Consider the following 17,317-nt stretch of genomic DNA (forward strand, 5'->3'; position numbering starts at 1 on the left):
GTGTGGCCTCATCACGACAGTAAAGGAGGCCATGGATGGACGTGTTGGAATGGGAAGTGGAATTAAAATAGGCAGACACTGGGAGATCCCACTTTTTCAGGTGGATGGAGCGTAGGTGCTTGGCGAAGTGGTCTCCCAATCTTCGTCAGGTCTTACTGATATGTAAGAGGCCACACAAAAAGCTACAGATAAAATGGATAACCCCAACAGACTTGTAGGCAAAGTGTTGCCTCACCTGGAAGGACTCTTTCCTTACCTTACCTTGCCCTCTTTGTCCTCCCTTCTTACTAGAATATACCTGAACTCTACTTTGTATAGTTAGTCTTCAAACACCCTCTGCATGTTAGGTGTGGTCTTGCCCAAAAACAGCTATTTCCAATTAACTCTCACTAGCTCCTGCTTCACGTAACTTTCTCTGCTCTGGGTGGATTACAGAACATCTCATATGAGGAAAGGTTGAGTGAGCTAGTGCTTTTCTCTTTGGAGCAAAGGAGGATGAGAGGTGACCTAATAGAGGTATATAAGATGTGTGGACTATTATCTAAGTGGGGAGAAAATTCAAACATCAGAGGTGCAAAAGAACTTGGTCCTTGTGCAAGACTCCCAGAAGGTTAATTCACAGGTTAAGTCTTTGGTAAAGAAGGCTGTTGTCGCCATTTATTTCAAGAGGAATAGAATATAAAAGGAAGGAGATAATGCTGAAGCTTTATAAGACATTAGTTGGGCCACACTTGGAGTATTGTTAACAGTTTTGGGCTCCGAAAGGATGTGTTGTCATTGGAGAGAGTCCAGAGGACATTCACGAGGATTATTCTGGGAATGAAGGAGTTAACATATGAGGAACGTCTGGCAGCTTTGCACCTGTATTCACTGGAATTTAGAAGAATGTGTAGGGATCTCATTGAAACCTACCGAATATTGAAAGGACTAGAGAAGGTGGATGTGGAGAGGATGTTCCCTCTGGTGGAGGTATTTCCTAAGGATAAATGGGAAGCCTTTTTAAGGATAAAGGGGAAGCCTCTTAGGACCGAGATGAGGAAAAACTTCTTCACACAGAGAGTGGTGAACCTGTGGAATTCTCTGCCACAGGAAACAGTTGAGGCCGGTTCATTGGTTATGTTTAAGAGGAAGTTAGATATGGCCCTTGTGGCTAAAGGGATCAGGGGGTATGGAGAGAAAGCAGGTACAGAGTTCTGAGTTGGATGATCAGCCATGACCATACTGAATGGCGGTGCAGGCTCAAAGGGCCAAATGGCCTACTCCGGCACCTATTTTCTATGTTTCTATTTAGAACTTGAGGGCACAGTCTCAAAATTGAGGGGCTACCTTTTAGAACAAAAGTAAGGAGGATTTTTTTTTTTGTTTTGTTTTAACCAAAGACTGCGGTGGAGGCTAAGTCCGTGGGTATATTTAAGGTGGAAGTTGATGGATTCCTGATTGGTTGGGGCATCAAGGGATATGGATAGAGAGCGGGTGTATGGGATTGAATGGGATCCAGGATCAGCCGTGATGAAATGGCGGAGCAGACTTGGTAGCCTGAATAGCCTAATTCTCCTGTATCTGATGGATTATGGCCTTATAAGAGGCATTGATACCATGGACAGCCAGAGACTTTTTCCCAGGGCAGAAATTACTAATACAAGAGGGTGATTGGAGGTAAATAATGGTGAGTGCACTTACAGGGATGGATATGTTATGAACAATTAGCAGACTCTTAGATCGGCACTTGGATGAAAGAAAAAATGGAGGGCTGTGTAGGAGGGAAAGGTTAGGTTGTTGTACTGTTCTATTGTGTAATACTCTTCCTTCAGATCCTTACCCTGAGCTATCTTAATGTTCACTGTCAGTTACCAACACCAGGTCCAATGTGGCCCTTCCTGTTATTGGGACTATCTACTAAGAAATTCCACTCTGTCTAAACCTCATGCATTAAAAAGAACCCAGTCTAGAAGTTGAAGTCACACATGACAATAACCCTGTTGCTTTTACACCTTTCCCTAATCTGCCTGCATACATGTTCCACCATATCCCAGTGGCTATTGGTAGGGGTCTCTAGTATAATCCCATCAAAGTAATTGTACCTTTCTTATTTTGAGTTCTACCCATATACACTGAGTGAATGAGCCCTTCATTATGTCTTCTCTGAGTGCAGATGTGATATTATCCCTGATTAATTGCACATCCCTCCCCACCTTTTGCTTTTCTCTGTGGTTTTTGAAACGTCAAAACCTACATGAAGCAGCCTTTCTTGTCCCTCTGTCAACCAAGTCTCTGTTATGGCCGCAGCGTCACAGTTCCATGTACTGATCCAAGCTCTAAGTATATTTATTTGCACAGTAATCAACACTATTTATCTTTGGCTTCATGGAATTGTTATCAAATAAAATTTAACCCTAATTTAATAAACCTTGTGAGATACTAGAAGAGTTGTTCAAAAGTTTAAGAAACATCCTAAATGAAGAGAGGAGGCTGTAAGGTTGTCCAGTGCATTCCCAGTAAAACTGTTACAATTTATTTTCTACAATGTAAGGCTCTGATTTTGCAGGTAAGTATTGTATTATCAATGCTCAATAATTTTCCTTATAATAAAAGCTCAAAGGCAACTAAGCTGTGCAATATAAGGTAGATTGCAAAGAACATTTGAGGAACTTTGGACATGAGAAAGCATGTTGTGGCTTTGGAGTGCAGCAGGAATAAATAATAATGCAACGTTAGGTTTTAATGTTGTATTTAAAAAATATTCATCCATTATTCCTCACTCTCAATAACTTTGCATTTTAATTGCTGTTTCTTCTTTGTTGCATCAGTCTTTTATGTACCAGATTGTGTAGTTTAAGGTGATATTTTAAATACAGCTGTATTTAGATTACATTGTATAATTTCCTTTTATGTTCTCAATTTTTCAAATATAACCAGAGGTATGAAAATTTGAACATGCATTCAAAAATGGCATTTTTTATTAGAAAGATGATAGCTAAATAATGCTCTCATAGTTTTTTAAGCAAAGTTATTGCTGTAAAAAGATTTGATTTTGACTTGGCAAAGCCATGAATTATATCTTCAAAGTAAAAGAGCTAAATCAGACTTGGTTTACTTTAATCCACAGGTGAAAAACAAAGCACCAGCTGAATTACAAATTACAGCTGAACAGCTGCTGAGAGAAGCTAAAGAAAGAGAGCTTGAACTACTTCCACCACCACCTACTCAAAAGATCACTGATGAAGAAGAATTGAATGACTATAAGCTAAGAAAAAGGAAAGTAAGTACATTGTTTTAGAAATGTTAATCTTTCCTCTTTCATAGACAACAAATCAAGGTTGTTATTTTATGCAGTGTAAACAGTGTACTTTTTTTTACTTGCTGCTGTTTGAAAATAGACTTTTGAAGACAATATACGGAAAAACCGAACTGTTATTAGCAACTGGATCAAATACGCACAATGGGAGGAGAGCCTAAAAGAAATACAGCGGTAAACATTTTAAGAAGATAGAGTGTAATTCATTCAGAAATGTATTTTTCAGACTGCATTATTTTAATCTTCCTGCATCTGTTTGTACCCACTCAAGGGCACGTTCAATTTACGAACGTGCATTGGATGTCGATCACAGAAACATTACCCTGTGGTTGAAATATGCAGAAATGGAAATGAAGAATAGACAGATTAATCATGCACGCAATATATGGGATCGAGCAATTACCATTCTGCCAAGGGTCAATCAGTTTTGGTAAGTTGACTAGTGGTCAGCGGTCTTTTAACTTCCTCGATTTTCTTTTCATTTCAAAACCTACTGTACATTCTTAAGCTTGATGTGAAATTATTGTTGTCACAGTCTTCATTTGCTATAAATAATATGTTGAATAATTATGATTAAAGCACTTTTCTTTTAAACTGTTTTTAAATTTTCTTTTTCATTTTTAGATTTCTCCCTGGTCTTGCATCTCCTTTTCTTTCTCACTCCACTGAGCACTACAAGCCTTAGAGATATCTGTTCTTTCTGATTTCTGGCTTCTGTTGCCCCACAGTTTAATCATTAACAAACACTACCAATAGCCCAAATTAACTTTCTGAACCTCTCTAACTCTCTATATCCTTAAAATAACCAACCTCCTTGACTCAACCTTTGGTCATCTGCTTTAACATTATGTGGCTTGCTTAATTTTTCTTAAATAAGACTCCCCTAGGATGTTTTGCTGTGTTCAGGTTGCTGTTGTTTATATAATTACTTTCGTTTTACTAATTGTTTAAACACATCAAAAATTCAGTTGCAATGAAAGTGGATTACACCATTAACTTTCTAACTGAACTGCTTTCCAATTTAATGCTTTGCTGCATTTTAAGTATGCACATTTCAATGTGAAATATATTTGGGAATAATATGATATTGGTCCTTTTAATCCCTGTTGAAGAGTATTTAAAGACAATACTACTGCTTATGTTTCCATGACCATTTTGATTTGTTGTCTTTTGACTAATTAATTTCTATCTGCTTGTCATTTTTATTTTTTTGGAGGGGGTGTTGGGGGTGTAGAAGCCTAAAAACCATCAGTTATTTTCAGCAAGGAATTATTTTACGAATTAAAATCATGCTTGCTAAGGTCTTAAAATTTAATTTAACATTTAATATTAAAATGTAATATTAATATTTAATTTAATATTAAAAATAATAAAATTTAAAGCTAAAAATCCCTTACTTTTGTTTTCCTTCGTACAACCTAGTGCCTTTATCATCAAACTTACTGCAATGGCTATACAAACCAAAACTATTGCCCCATAGATTTGCAGTCATACCAACAATGGTTGCTCCAAAAGTCAAAGTTATGTATTCAATCCTTTATTAGCAACTAGCAAACATGCAGTCTTGAAGCAATGAAACTTGAGCATACCCAAGTGTAAGCCGAGCGTTATTGAAGTGTCAGCAGAAGCTATGACATCCACTGGTCTCCATCTACTACAAATTGCAATGAACAAAGCATGAAGATGTAACCCTTCACTTTTCCTACACTCCCACTCATGTGACTAGTTACCTTAATAAACATAATAAACACGCAACACAGAATACAATGCAGATAGATAACAGATGCATCGCTCCTACATTTAGCAAATGACATTTTCTGCTCTGTGGTGATAGTCTTTGAATCAGGATGTGTGTGGTATTCTCTCAAATCAGGGAAAATGTGATTTACACAATGACATGGGTCATTTTGGAATTATGGGTTGACATATTAGAAATTACCCAGTGCTAGCTTTAATTAATATATGCCATTATAAAATTTTTTGGTGTGTATGTATGTCCTCAGAATAAATCAAGTGGTATACATTTGCTGTGTGTACTCACTATATTGTATTTGGTTTTGCTAGGTATAAATATACCTACATGGAGGAAATGCTGGGGAATGTTGCAGGAGCAAGACAAGTATTTGAACGTTGGATGGAATGGCAACCTGATGAACAAGCATGGCACTCGTATATTAATTTTGAACTCCGATACAAAGAAATAGAGAGAGCTCGGCTGGTTTATGAGAAGTATATCCTTTTAAAATACAATTTCCCTTAAGAGGTCTAATACATTACTTTCTATAAATAAACTTATCTTCACAAAACTAACAGGAAAGCTCATAGACCTGTGTACTTGGTCTTTGCGTTGACTGCCAGATCAACTCTCTTCTTCCAGAAACTGGAATATTAACTGGAATATTAACTGGAATAATTGCTGCATTTAGAATAATGACAACATTGAGAGAGAAATTTCACTTACATTGTTTTGCTTGTTCAGTTTTTTTTTGCTGTGTGGCAAATAAGAACTAATAGCCACCTCCAAAAAAAAAACAATTTTTGTGAGTTGCTGGAGGAAGACACTGAGTGTACTTTTTGAGGTCAGGGTCTTAAGACAATATAAAGAGAAAATTCTGGAAGCACTTAGCACATCAAGTAGCATTGTGGTGAAGCAGGTTATCAGCATTTTAAGTCAAGAAATCTTTATCAGGACTGGAAGTAAGAAAAAAGGTGAGTTTAATTTGTATGCAGAGGGGAGTGTTTGACAGATAAGAACCTGTCCACTTGGGTTCCTCTCGAAACTAGTGCCAAAATGTGCTAACAAATGTAAATTATCTGAATTATTTTGTAAGGGTTTCCAGAAAGCAATTTTCAACTGAATTATTTGACTGAATTTTCCATAGAGTTGTTCCTGGTTTTGCACAAGTGGTGAGGGACCACACTTATGAAGACAAATAAGACTTTTGTTTCTAACCACATAGAATCATAGAGCAATACAGCATGGATTCAGGCCTGTGCTAATCACAGTGCCCATCCAACTGGTCTCAGTTTCCTATGTTTGACCCATATCCCTCTGTGAATGTACCTGTCCAAAGGCTTTTTAAATAAACTATTGTGGCTGTCCCTGTCACTTCTTCTGGCAGCTTGTTCCATATACTCACCATCTTCTGCATGAAAAATTGTCCCTCAAGTCCCTTTCAAACCTTTCCCTTCTCACCCAATTTCTATGCCCCCTGTTTTCAGAGCCAGTCCATGCTCTGTTTATCTGTTTCACCTGTTAAACCTTGAGCATTAAAATAAAGGGTTAACTGAGTATTCTTTTCCCTGACTTTACTGTATCTCCAGCTGTGCTTGTTACTAGACTTGCTCTTGATGGCTACTGTTTTATCCCATAACTTGCTCCTGCTCAGAGTCCCACCCCATGCCAATCTAGTTTAGGGTAAGCGGCATAATACCAGGAATGTGAAACATTTCCAAAACAAAATCTAGCTATTGTGTTGCTCTATAGATGATTGAAGTCTCTTGGTATTTCCTGATCTGGCAGCTTTTGTCAAAGTGCCTCTCGTTTCTCCTTCCCCTTTCGCTATTGGGCAGAACAAATGAATGCCCATTAGAAAACTAATTTCTGCTGATTACATTTCTAATCTTAGACTAAAGGGTAAGAAAATTCAATTGCATTTAACTGATGTGCATAGGCCTAAGTGTAATGCAGCATCCCCATTTTTAAAAAAGTAGAAAAATTCCCAAGAAGTTTGTCATCAGACTTCCAAAATTTATTAATATCAAAGGTTCATTTATTATTGAAGTACGCAACTCTGAAATTCTTCTCCTCCGTGTAGCCATGAAACCAAGAAAGAAAAGAAAGGCAGCATGATTATCAACCTCCAATCTCCCCTGCTCACACAAAAACACAAAACAGAACAGCACATCAACCCCAAATTCCCCCCTCCCCACACAAAAAAAGATTAGGCAAAAAAACTATAAGGCTGAAGAAAAGTCTATAGTCCAAGTCCGTAATCCAAACATGGGTAACATTCTCCAGGCACAGCGGCAAGTTATCCCCTCTTCATACCAGAGTAATCAAAAAAAACAGGCAGCCAGTGCTGACCTTCTGCATTCCCTTTGATGTTTCAATCTCCCTCATCACTTTAATCAGCAAACAATGGATGATAGCAGACTACTGTTTCTAAATATGTGGGCATAAAAGGCTAACCAGTCTAGAAGATTTATGTGAGCTAGAGGTGCGTGGGAAAAGTACGTGTGGGCATAAATTCACCGAATTATTGGAAGCGCTATTATTCTGCAGTTCCATTGAAGCTTTCTGAGAAATTCCAGACAGGTTTGACAATGCCTCATTTACTTGTTAACCTAGATAGTTGAATGTTGAGGATTTGATGTCTTAGAATATTACAAACACTCCAATTTTAGAATAGCATCCAGCATCGTGAAAAATCGGTGTCCCTTATTTGTACCACAGATTACAAATGAGTTGGATTCATAGTTATACAGCAAGGAGTCAAGTCATTTGGTCCAACTCATATATGCTGACCAAGATGTCTATCTACACTAATCCCATTTGCCTACATTTGGCCTTTATTTCTCGAAACCCTTCCTAACCATGTTCCTATTAAAATATCCTTTAAACATTGTAACTTTACTTGCCTCTATCGCTTCCTCTAGCAGTGCATTCCATATAACCACCACCTTCTGGAGAAACCTGCCCTGCAGGTCACTTTTAAATTTGCTCCTCTCATCTTAAGCCAGTGTCCTCTAGTTTTAGCCTCCCTCATCCTGGGAAGAAGATTGATTATCTACCCTATTTATGTCCCTCATAATTAAAAATCTCTATAAGGTAAGGTCATCCCTCAGCCTCCTTTGCTCAAGGGGAACTCAGTTTCAGCCTATCCCATTATGAATTAAAAAGTTGTTTGAGAAGCACAAGTGCATTAGATTGAAATGCTGGATGCAGATTTCTACTCATGGATTCCTAATCATAAATAGAAGCTTTCACTTTCTACCGCTTGTAAAATGAGTTCAACCACCAGTGGTCTTGTTGATGGGTCTCAGCCCGAAACATTGACTGTTTGTTCCCCTCCATAGATATTGCCTGACTTGCTGAGTTTCTTCACCATTTTATGTGTTTTGTTCAAGATTTCCAACATCAATAATATCTCTTGAGTCACTAAGGTAATCTTCATGCACTGTATTAATAACAGCTAAAGATCAACATTTATAATTTCTTTTGATCATATGTAAAAATAATTATTTCTCTGCAACCATTTGTGGGAAAAGTTACTTTTAAGCAGTTTTGTGCTCCTTAATTCTTCTGCACTTGTTTTCATTCATCCTGATGTTAAAAACTGGATTAAGTATGCCAGGTTTGAAGAAAAACATGCGTACATTGGCCACGCACGGAAAGTGTATGAAAGAGCAGTGGAGTTTTTTGGGGAGGACCACATGGATGAACAGCTCTTTGTAGCATTTGCAAAGTTTGAAGAAAAGCAGAAAGAAGTAAGTAATCACAGAATTAAATTTTTATCTACCAGTTTGTTTTCAAGGCATGTTCAAAATGTGTAACTACAGTGCCTATAAAAAGTATTAAACCCACCCCCCCCCTTAGAAGTTTTCATGTTTTATTGTTTTACAGCATTGAATCACAGTAGACTTAATTTGGCTTTTTTGACATCAACAGAAAAAGACTCGTGTAAATGTGAAAACAGATATCTACAAAGTTAGCTAAATTAATTGCAAATGTAAAACAGGAAATAATTGATTGCATAAGTATTTCCCCCCCCCCCCCCCCCCCCGCCGCTTTAATATGACACACCAAATCTTCACTGGTGCAGCCAGTTGGTTTTAGAAGTCACATAATTAGTTAAAAGGAGATCTTTTTTTGGAGACCTGTGTGCAGTCAAGGGGTTTCAAATGGTTAGTAAAAATACACCTGCATCTTGCAGGCCCAGTTTCTGGTGAGTCAGTATCCTGGCAGAAACTACACCATGAAGACAAAAGAACACTCCGGTCAATTCTGCGAAAAGGTTATAGAAAAGCTCCAGTCAGGAGATGGATATAAGAAAATTTCCAAGTTGCTGAGTATCCCTCAGAGTATAGTTAAGTCATTCGTCAAGAAATGGAAAGATATAGTACAGCGGTCTGTCTAGAGCAGGCCGTCAACAGAAACTTAGTGACCGTGCAAAAAGGGGAGGCCACCAAGAAACCTATAACAACTCTGGAGGAGTTACAAGCTTCAGTGGCTGAGATGGGAGAGACTGCACATACAACAACTGTTGCCTGGTTGCTTCACCAGTTGCAGTTTTATCGGAGAGTGGCAAAGAGAAAGCCCCTGTTTGGGGGGGAAAAATCTCACATGAAATCTCAGCTAGGGTTTGCCAGAAGGCAATGTGGGAGACTCTGAAATCAGCTGGAAGAAGATTCTATGGTCTGATGAAACCAAAATTGAGGTTTTTGGATATTGGACTAAATACTATGTTTGGCATAAGCCAAACAATGCACATAATCAAAAACACACCATCTCTTCTGTGAAGCATGGTGGTAGCTACATCATGCTGTGGGGATGCTTTACTGCAGCAGGCCCTGGAAGGCTTGTGAAGGTAGAGTAAAATGAATGCAGCAAAATACAGGGAAAACCGGAAGGAAACTTGGGAGAAGATTTTTTCCCCAGCAAGACAATGGCCCCAAGCATAAAGCCAAAACTACACAAGAATGGCTTAAAAACAATGAAGTTAATGCCCTGGAGTGGCCAAGTCAGAGTCCAGACCTCAATTTAACTGAGAATATGTGGCTGGACTTGAAAAGGACTGTTCAATCATGATCTCCATGCAATCTGGCAGAGCTTGAGCACTTTTGTAAAGAAGAATGGGAAAAAATTGCAGCGTCCAGATGTGCAAAGCTGATAGAGACCTATTCACGCAGACTTAAAGTTGTAATTGCTGCCCAAGGTACATCTACTGAATACTGACTTGAAGGGGGTGAGCAATTATGCAATCAACTATTTTGTGTTTAATAATTGTAATAAATTTAGACCAATTTTTTTAAAATTTGTTTTCACTTTGACATGAAAGTTTTTTTTTTCTGTTGATCAGTGTCAAAAAAAGCCTAATTAAATCCGCTTTGATTCAATGTTGTGAAATAATAAAACATGAAAACTTCCAAAGGGGAGTGAATACTTTTTATAGGCTCTGTATATTCACTATCACTATTAAGAGTTTGAGTAATGACCAGATAACGATTGTGTGATTCTCCTGAATTTGAATCAACCATTTTGGTCAGAATTTCACTATGCAGCAAACATTACTGAAAAATATACAATAACACGAACACTTTCTTTCCCCAGGCAGGCATGAAACCAGATTTTTTTAATCCTTTCTGATCATGACTCACTACAATGGAATGAAGTTTGAGATTTTCATAATTAATTCCTCATAAATTGTCATTCATAATTATAGAATAGTATATGTTTGCTTACAGTACCCTCTGATAAGGTTTCCTTCAAAAAGTTGAAATAGAAACTAATTTCTTTGCAATCAGAGATATATGAGACACAGTTCTCTATATCCTGTCATATGAGCAAACAACAAAATCCAAGATAGTGTAAAATTGTACCTTGATAGACCAAATATTCTAAGGTGTGGGAATAATCAACTTCCAAGCCTTTTAAATGAAATTTTCAGTTGTATCTTAATTAAATCTTATCCTAAACATATGTATTCACAACCAGAGAATCTTGCACTGATTTGATTTCTAGAACAAATGCTGCACTTCAACTTTTAAACTTAGTTCATTATAGTTTTCATTTATTGCTGAACAACACATTTACTTTTTGATTTCGGAAGAAACTGCTAGTTTCATTATGTATCAATAAAAATTAGCTATTTAAATATATGTATTTTTATATCCAATTTCATTTAACTACTCACAGTCATGTACATCTTCATAATGTGCTTTTAGGCATGATGTATATATGTCTTTAGACACAAAATGAATTAAATATTCTAGTTGGGCTATGATATAGTGCAATAAATACTAAAGAGACTTATTGCTAAACATATGGAATAAAACTATGTGTTCATGTAATAGTCTGATATAGTGAATTGTTACTAAATAAGCAGAGGTGATTTCAGGAAGTGGTAAAACACATATTTCACAAAATGTTCCCAGTATTCTGTAGAATTTTTAAATATATTTGATTTTAACTTCATAGGTCTTCAAGTAGTGCCCTCACGTATTGTGAGCTTTCATCTTTATAATTCCTTTATTATATCTTGACAACTGGCTGTTACAAACTACTCCATTTTAAATTGTCATACAAGAGGACAATTGAAATATATAGTTGTTTTTTAACTCAATGTTGTAATCATGTAGAGCATATACATCAGAAGCTAGATGCTTAAATCTCTAACTGTTCAGTGCTTGAGCTGTGCCAATCAGGATTTCTGTTTCATGGTGAGGTAGATGAATACAACCAGACAAATGGAGTGGTGGCATTGCAAAATACTCTTATCTAGAATTGCTGTTCCTTTTATTGCTATCCAGAAACAGCTTTTCTAAAATAGCATACTTTGCTGCATTAAGCAAATACAAATCAAAGTTCAGTTATAATTTCTTCTGTAATGAAATGAACATTGAATCCTTCAGTAAAAAAATAGAAAATATAACTTGAAACAGTGTGCTGTATTGTCAACAGATTTGGCCTTCAGAAAATATTAAATCTTTTTGAAATCAGTCTTAATTGAACCATTGTTTTCAAGAAATCTTGTAAAAGTAATAGTAATGTATGTAAATGAAATTTATGTAATTCCAGCAATTTTAGTAAAGATGCAATGACAAAATTGTAAAATATTTGTTAGGCCTCCAATGAAATATGATGGTTTCACCTTTGTTGCTGTTGATCTAAATGTTTCACTTGAATTTCTACTTACTGCTGAGAATTTGTTTATTTCAAGTTTGATCGAGTGAGGGTGATCTACAAATATGCACTCGATAGAATTGCCAAAAGTCAGGCTCAAGAGCTCTTCAAAAACTACACGGTGTTTGAGAAAAAATTTGGGGACAGACGAGGTATTGAAGATGTTATTGTCAGCAAAAGACGCTTTCAGTATGAAGAGGAAGTCAAGGTAAGATTAATTTTACCTATAAGATTTTAGAAAACCTACAGCACTATACAGGCCCTTCGGCCCACAAAGCTATGCCAAACATGTCCTTACATGTTATTATAAAATAATTTTAAAAATTTTAAAGGGAACATATAAGTAAGGCTGTTAGGACTTGATGTTTCAATCCCTATGATAAGTCGGTACTCTGGATGTTGGCAGTGGGCTTGGAGTGGTGACAAGGAGGGTAGGTACCTCATTGGGGTCATCAGGTGGGCACCTTCCTTCTTTGACGTTTTATTGATAAGCCCACGACATCTCCAGAGGGCTCAACAGTACTACCTGGCGTCCCAGATACATCCCCCTCAGTTCTGTACCCTCCTGTCTTCATCTTGCAGCCCAGTTGTTGTCTTTCCTTTTAATCCAAATCCAATTACTGCTTTCTTCTGCTGCATTTGCCAAGGATTTGATTGCTTGTTGGAGTGAATATCCCCTCACCCCCATCTTCTTCAATGGACTGGTCATAGATGTAGCCATGAATCCCCTGCATCCCACTTCTACAGGGAAAATCTTGGTCTTCCTGCAGTTCTGGGCAGCTTCAGTTGCCAGTTCAGAGTACTTGGTCTTTTTCCTCTCATAAGCCTCTTCAACACCATCTTCCCATGGTACTGTCAATTCCACAACATATGCCAGCTTGACTGTTGTGGACCACAGGACCATGTCTGGCCAGGGTGTTGTAGCCGCAGTGTCTGGGGGAAACACAAGCTTTTTTTCCAAGTCCAGGTCCATTTTCCAATCCCGAGCAATTTGCAGAATGCTTACCTCTTTTGATGTTATATGGTGCTCTGGAGGTTGGCCTGCTGGTACAAGTTGTGTGATGTGAACATTTCTTGCCAATGTTTGTGGGAGAACATTTGTGGTGTTTTGGCTCTGTTCCAAGATTGATGCCAGCTGTCTGAGAACTTGGTTATGTCGCCAAGTGCACCGCCCCTGGCTGAGGCTCATAGTGCATCCTGTTAAAATGTGCCTTAGTGATCCAGGTGCTTGACAAAGAGAGCAAGTGGGGTCTTCTTCCCACTACTGGTTCAGGTTCTGGGGTGTGGGTAGGAGGTCATAAGTGGCTCTGATGACAAAACTTAGCTGAGATCCCTCCATCTCCCAGAAGTCATGCCAGCTGAGTTTCCTCTTTTCCAGGCTCTCCCAATTAGTCCATTGGCCCTGCTTGGCCATTGAGACAGCTCTGGCTTGTTGCTCTGCCTCCTCCTGTCTTCTCACCTCCTCCACCACGAGCTGTCTCTTCTGCGCTGATGTTGCCTTGTGCCATTGAGGAGCCTTTGGGAGGAGCCCGAGCCTGGCTGTCCCAAGTTAGATTTGACCAACCACATCTCTGAAGCGAAGAGCAGACTTAACACTTTGAACGGCTTCAGATGGGGTCCACTTCCTCCCTGTTACCACACTGGGAGCTGCTGTCAAATAACAGTATCTTCAGATTCAGTCAGGGTCATAACCAACCTTGCTTTGGTGCATTTGTATTTTTCCACAAGACTTACAATTGGTAATTATAATTTGCTGTTCTCGTACAGTCCAATTGGACTTAAGCATTGTGGAAGTCCACACCACTGTTTCACATGTGTGCTGATCACTTTCAAGCTTTTCCACCTTGTTGCTGGGGATTTTATACATTGTTAAAGGCCACATGGGTCTTGGAAGTATGCCAAACTGGAAGCACCACAGCTTGAGTTTTCCTGGCAGCCAGATCTTTTTGATGCGAGCTATGTACATGAGGGTATCCTTTTCAAACTGCCCGGTGTCCTTGAGCTTAGCATCATACCCAAGCTCTTCACTGGCATTTCTGACACAGTCGAGACAGGTGTTCCATCAATATGAAATCTTTGATCCGTGACTTGACCTTTGATAATGGAGATGCTTCTGTACTTGCTGGGCTTGATCTTTATCCTCACCCATGTGATGTTTTGATGAAGCTTTTCCAGAAGTCTCTTGGTTCAGGGGACAGTTGTCGTCAGTATTGTTATATCATCCATATAGGCTCGTATCAGTGTTAACCGCTGACCAAACTGTAGCCATTTTCCTCCCACAACCCATTCTGAGGCTCTGATAATGAGCTCCATTGCCATAGTGAAGGCCAATGGGGAGATGGTGCACCCCGCCATGATGCCTACTTCCAGTGGTTGCCAAGCTGTGGTGAAGTCTGATGTTATGAGACAAACTTGCAGATCCTGGAAGTAGTGTTTTATCAGATTTGTTATTATTGCAGGCACCTGAAAGAATTCAAAAGCGGTCCACAGTAGGGAATGAGGAACTGATCCATAGGCATTGGCCAGGTCGATGAACAAGACATGCAGATCCTTTCTTTCTTAGCCATCTGGATTGAATGCCACATGATGCTGGTATGTTCAAGGCATCCTAAGAAGCCTGCTATGCCTGCCTTTTGGGTTGACGTATCAGTTAAATGGTTTTGTTTCAGATACTTAGTAACCCTTTGCGCCAACATGCTGAAAAAGATCTTGCCTTCTATGTTCAGAAGGTTTATTTGGCGAAACTGTTCGATGGTGGACAAATTCTTTTCTTTTAGGATCACAACTACTCCCCACTGTTCTCCAGGCTTTGGGGAATCACTTGCTTTTCCCACGCAACACTCATGTTTCTCCAGAGAAATTCCAGAAGATCCGGGGCGTTCTTGTAAACGCAATATGGAACACTGTTAGGGCCTGGCGTTGATGCTGATCTTGTCTTCTCACTGTCTCTTTCACCTCACTCGGCTCGGGAGGGCTGATGTTAAATTGATGTTGTGAGGGTGAGATTGGTGGAATGTCAGCTGGGACAAATATCGGTTCATCTTTTAGCTCATCGGTGTGGGTGGTTCTGAGGTATCTTTCAACCTTTTCTTTTGATACTTTCAAGGATCCGCTTTTCTCTTTTGTGAAAATGCCTTTCACATATTTAAAGGGGTCTTTGTAAAAGTCTGTTCTTGCTTTTTCCTTCTTTTTGTGTCATTTCCTTAAATTCTCTGCTCTTCGCAGCTCCGAGAGCCTCTGTTTGAGGTCCTTTTGAAGGAGGTTGATACCCTCCCTTTCCTCTGCTGTTGCTTTTTTCCATGACTTCCTCAGGCCTCTTCTTTCTTTAACAAGTTGTTGGATTTCCTGGAGATGATGGGATTTGGGGGGAGGAGGCATATCTTTCCTACTGAATTGTTCCTTTACTCCAAATTTCTCCTTTCAGTAGCTGTAAATCAGATCGCCCATCTTCTCCAACTTCTTTTCTGCTGATCCTTTGAGACCACTTAAGATCAGTCTCATGTCTGCATTGATGATTTCCCTCTCCTTGCTGTTAGACTTTGGCCATTTCACCAACGACTTACATCCTTGCATGTTCTCTACTTTACGATGTGCCTGGCTGTGTCTTGGACTACTGCTTATGTCTGAAACTTCTTCCACGTCCTGTAGGGTGCTGATATTCTGCGGACTGTGGGTTTCTTCCTGCCGCGGAGTTTCATCTGACTGATTTGACTTTCCTCTCAACAGAATCTGGTCAATGCAGGGCCCTGGGTTGGAGATTTTCAAGTATTTCTTCTGTCCTTGATGAATTTTAAGACATGAGTTGATGTTACTTTAGTCCAGCCACACCTACAGGTCTGAAGAACATGTCCAGCTGCTGGTTTCTCAAGAGCATTGCCACTTCCTTGATTCACTGTTGTGTTCATGCCAAGGTTTGTTACCGGGAGGTCAGTCAGAGAGTCTTCTTGCTCTCGCAGACTCTGGGGATATACTTCTCTTTAAACTTTCCGTAGTCAAGTGAGGGTGGCGCTTGTGCCCTGACAAGGTAACTAGTCCATAACAGCCCCATTGGGGTTTATTTCCTCTTGTCAGCTGTCTCTCCAGCTGTCACATGGTCTTTCCCTTGTTGTCAGCTGCACTTTCACAGCAGTCATTGGTTTTCTCCCAGAAGATCAGTAAAGCTAATAGGACTTGATGTTTTAATCCCTATGACAAGTCAGCGCTCTCAGTGGGCTTCGAGTAATTTTTCTTGTATTTGCACAGTTTGTTTTCTTTTGCACATTATGGTTAACCATTCTGCAAAACTACAAAATTACAATGGGTATAGGTAGAGTAAATGTAAATGCAAGCAGACTTTTACCACTGAGGTTGGGTGGGACTACAACCAGAGGTCGTGGCTTAAGGGTGAAAAGTGAAAAATTTAAGGGTAATTGAAACTTCTTCACTCAGAGGGTTGTGAGAGTGTGAAATGAGCTGCCAGTACAAGTGGTGAACATAGGATTAATCTCGAGAAATTTGGCTAGGTATATGGATTGGAATGGTATCTAGCACATGTGTTGATGTACTGTTTTGTGGTGTTCTAAGACAGTGATTTGAAGCTGCAGTGTACACAACATGGCACCTGTTGAGGACATCTTCTGGTCTAAGACCATCAATATTGTACCAAGATGTTGTAAAATTGTGCATGAAACTGTGCTTCACTTAAATTAATTTCCTTTTCAAATGCGATCACTATGCACATCATAACCAAACTGACTTAATTGAATTGCAATATACCAAAGGAAAATCATTCAGAATTTCTTTGTGGCTCCGTTTAATGTAACAGCCATGAGAGCGGGGCAAGGTTCTCCATAACTTGCTGGAATGCCTTCCTGTGTGACTGCACCATTAGGAATGATATAGATACTGTTGACAAATCCATCTGCTCCACAATGATCATTGAACAAGCCACTATTGCCAGACGCCCAGACAGAAATACTTCCCTTGCCTTTACGTCCCTTTCTTGTGAAAATTGTGCCAGCTCCAAGTGGAGTGAAATGTACTGAGTCCTTCTGTGTTGTAAAAATTCAGTAATTATTTAGTTTTTCCAAAATGCAAACAAAGGTATGTATTCCAATATGAAATTTAGGAGAACCTTT

At 39.0% G+C, this 17,317-nt stretch overlaps 1 protein-coding gene across 1 annotated transcript in view; it reads left to right on the top strand.

Annotated features, from left to right (window-relative positions):
- crnkl1 (crooked neck pre-mRNA splicing factor 1) overlaps positions 1–17,317 on the top strand; it is a 51,335-nt gene that overhangs the window by 3,859 nt on the left and 30,159 nt on the right. Inside the window, exons 2-7 of the mRNA XM_059986287.1 lie at positions 3,107–3,259; positions 3,378–3,469; positions 3,567–3,725; positions 5,360–5,526; positions 8,607–8,785; positions 12,238–12,408. Of these exons, the coding sequence (XP_059842270.1) occupies positions 3,107–3,259; positions 3,378–3,469; positions 3,567–3,725; positions 5,360–5,526; positions 8,607–8,785; positions 12,238–12,408 (921 nt within the window). The remainder of the gene's footprint in view (positions 1–3,106; positions 3,260–3,377; positions 3,470–3,566; positions 3,726–5,359; positions 5,527–8,606; positions 8,786–12,237; positions 12,409–17,317) is intronic.

The sequence above is a fragment of the Hypanus sabinus genome, chromosome 12 (assembly GCF_030144855.1).
Source record: "Hypanus sabinus isolate sHypSab1 chromosome 12, sHypSab1.hap1, whole genome shotgun sequence".
Lineage (NCBI taxonomy): Eukaryota > Metazoa > Chordata > Chondrichthyes > Myliobatiformes > Dasyatidae > Hypanus > Hypanus sabinus.